Here is a 2191-nt window from a genome sequence, read left to right as displayed (position 1 = left end):
GATATGGCCACCAGCAGGAAACACTCCGTAGATGCCAAAGGGGCAGGAAATAGCACTAAAATTGCCGTGAGGAGAGATTGTGGCTGCGCAAGGACACTGCTGCTTGCCCCCACCCTGCACACTCACACAGTTAAACACTACAATCGTGTTTTGTCTTGGGAAAACAAGTCATAGAATCATAGAATGGAGTTACAATCGTGTTTTGTCTTGGGAAAACAAGTCATAGAATCATAGAATGGAGTCGTCTCGGTTTGAAGGGACCGTTACGGTCATCAAGTCCAACCATCAACCTAACACTGCCAAAAGTACCACTAAACCATATCCCTAAGCATCACTTCTACTCGCCTTTTAAATACCTCCAGGGATAGTGATTCCACCACTCACCTGGGCAGCTTGTTCCAATGTTTGATAAACCTCTCAGATAAGAATTTTTTTTCCAAATATCCATATTAAACCTTCCCTGGTTTAACCTGAGGATGTTTTATCCTGGAAGATTCTTTATTTAGTTTAAATACACAGAGAGAACCGGTCCTCATTTTCACAGTCTGTGGGTCTCACAAATTTGGACAGGTGTGTAGTTGGAAACACGTCATCTAATGACATTTCATTTTGGACAACATTACACAAAGAACAAATCAAAACAAAACAAAACCCCCCAAACAACCCCCCAAACACCAACAACAAAAACCAATCATCAAGTGGGCTTTGGTTATAGTGAGACACATTATGTGTAATTTGCAGAAGAAGACATGTCATTACTTCTGAAAATCATAGGTCATCAATTTCCAGAGGGCATCCTTGAGCTCCTGGTTCCTCATGCTGTAGATGAGGGGGTTCACTGCTGGAGGCACCACTGAGTACAACACTGCCACCTCCAGATCTAGAACTGGGGAAGAGATGGTGGGGGGCTTCAGGTAGGCAAACATGGCAGTGCTGACAAGCAAGGAGACCACGGCCAGGTGAGGGAGGCACATGGAAAAGGCTTTGTGCCGTCCCTGCTGCGAGGGGATCCTCAGCACAGCCCTGAAGATTTGCACATAGGACAGTACAATAAAAACAGTAGTCTGAGTGTGAGCAGGAGAGCTTGAGGATCTGGGGGATTTCACAGAAGAACTGGTCCAGGGCATTGCCTTGGCAGAGGGGGAGTGAAAATGTATTGGCCGTGTGCAGCACAGCATTGAGGAATCCACTGCCCCAGGCAGCTGCTGCCATGCGGACACAAGCTCTGCTGCCCAGGAGGGTCCCGTAGTGCAGGGGGTGGCAGATGGCAACGTAGCGGTCGTAGGCCATGACTGTGAGAAGAGAAAACTCTGCTGTAGCACAGAAATAGAAAAAAAAAAACTGTGCAGCACATCCTGAGTAGGAAATAGCCCTGGTGTTCCAGAGGGAATTGGCCATGGCTTTGGGGAGTATGGTGGAGATGGACCCCATGTCGAGGAGTGAGAGGTTGAGGAGGAAGAAGTACATGGGGGTGTGGAGGCGATGGTCACAGGCGATGGCGGTGATGATGAGGCCGTTTCCCAGGAGGGCAGCCAGGTAGATGCCCAGGAAGAGCCCGAAGGTCACGAGCTGCAGCTCCCATGTGTCTGCGAATGCCAGGAGGAGGAAGTGGGTGATGGAGCTGCCGTTGGACATTTGTTCACTCTGGGCATGGGGCACTGTTGAAAGAGGAGAAGACACTGACAAGGTACGGCAGACTTCTTTGAGCCCATCCTTTGCCATTTCCCAAAAAATTCCCCAACAATGACTTCTCTTTCTTTGGCATACTTTCAATCGGCTCTTTTTTGTGTGATCAGGTTTGTGCTGCTGAGGCATTTCCTTTGAATGGGCAGAAATCCTCCTCTTTCCCATCGCTTTCAGCCTAAACACTGGAGAGCCCGGAGGGACAAAAGGGCTCTCTGTGCCCTGGTGCAGAGTCAGGAGAGCTGGTCTGCCCGCCATTGACCTGCTGGTCACCACGCAGGTAGCCCTGCTTACACCTCTCTCCATAGGAGAATGGTCTCCTAAAAAGGTACTTGAAGAAAAAAAAAAAAAAAAAAAGGACTACTTTTGGGTGTGAGACAGACCAGTTTGAAAGCCCATTTCTCCACACTGTTTTCTCTCTCCCTGTGCAGCTGAGCAGAGCGGGATGCAGAAGGGTGGAGGGGCTCTCTGCTGCCTGGAGCTGTCCCTGCCAGGAGCTGTGGCTCTG

General features: G+C 49.3%; 1 protein-coding gene across 1 annotated transcript; it reads right to left on the bottom strand.

The window, feature by feature from the left end:
* Positions 1 to 755: 755 nt before the first annotated feature.
* LOC104289954 (olfactory receptor 14I1-like) lies at positions 756 to 1658 on the bottom strand (the record flags this gene model as incomplete). Its single annotated transcript, XM_009888987.1, has 3 exons — positions 756 to 886; positions 1050 to 1292; positions 1353 to 1658. Coding segments are annotated over 3 exons (680 nt in total), but the record flags the coding sequence as incomplete, so codon positions are not given.
* Positions 1659 to 2191: the final 533 nt, after the last annotated feature.

This window comes from Charadrius vociferus, unplaced genomic scaffold (assembly GCF_000708025.1).
Source record: "Charadrius vociferus isolate BGI_N301 unplaced genomic scaffold, ASM70802v2 scaffold1287, whole genome shotgun sequence".
Lineage (NCBI taxonomy): Eukaryota > Metazoa > Chordata > Aves > Charadriiformes > Charadriidae > Charadrius > Charadrius vociferus.
Note: the sequence above shows the minus strand (reverse complement) of the source record. Positions and strands in the feature narration are given on the sequence as shown.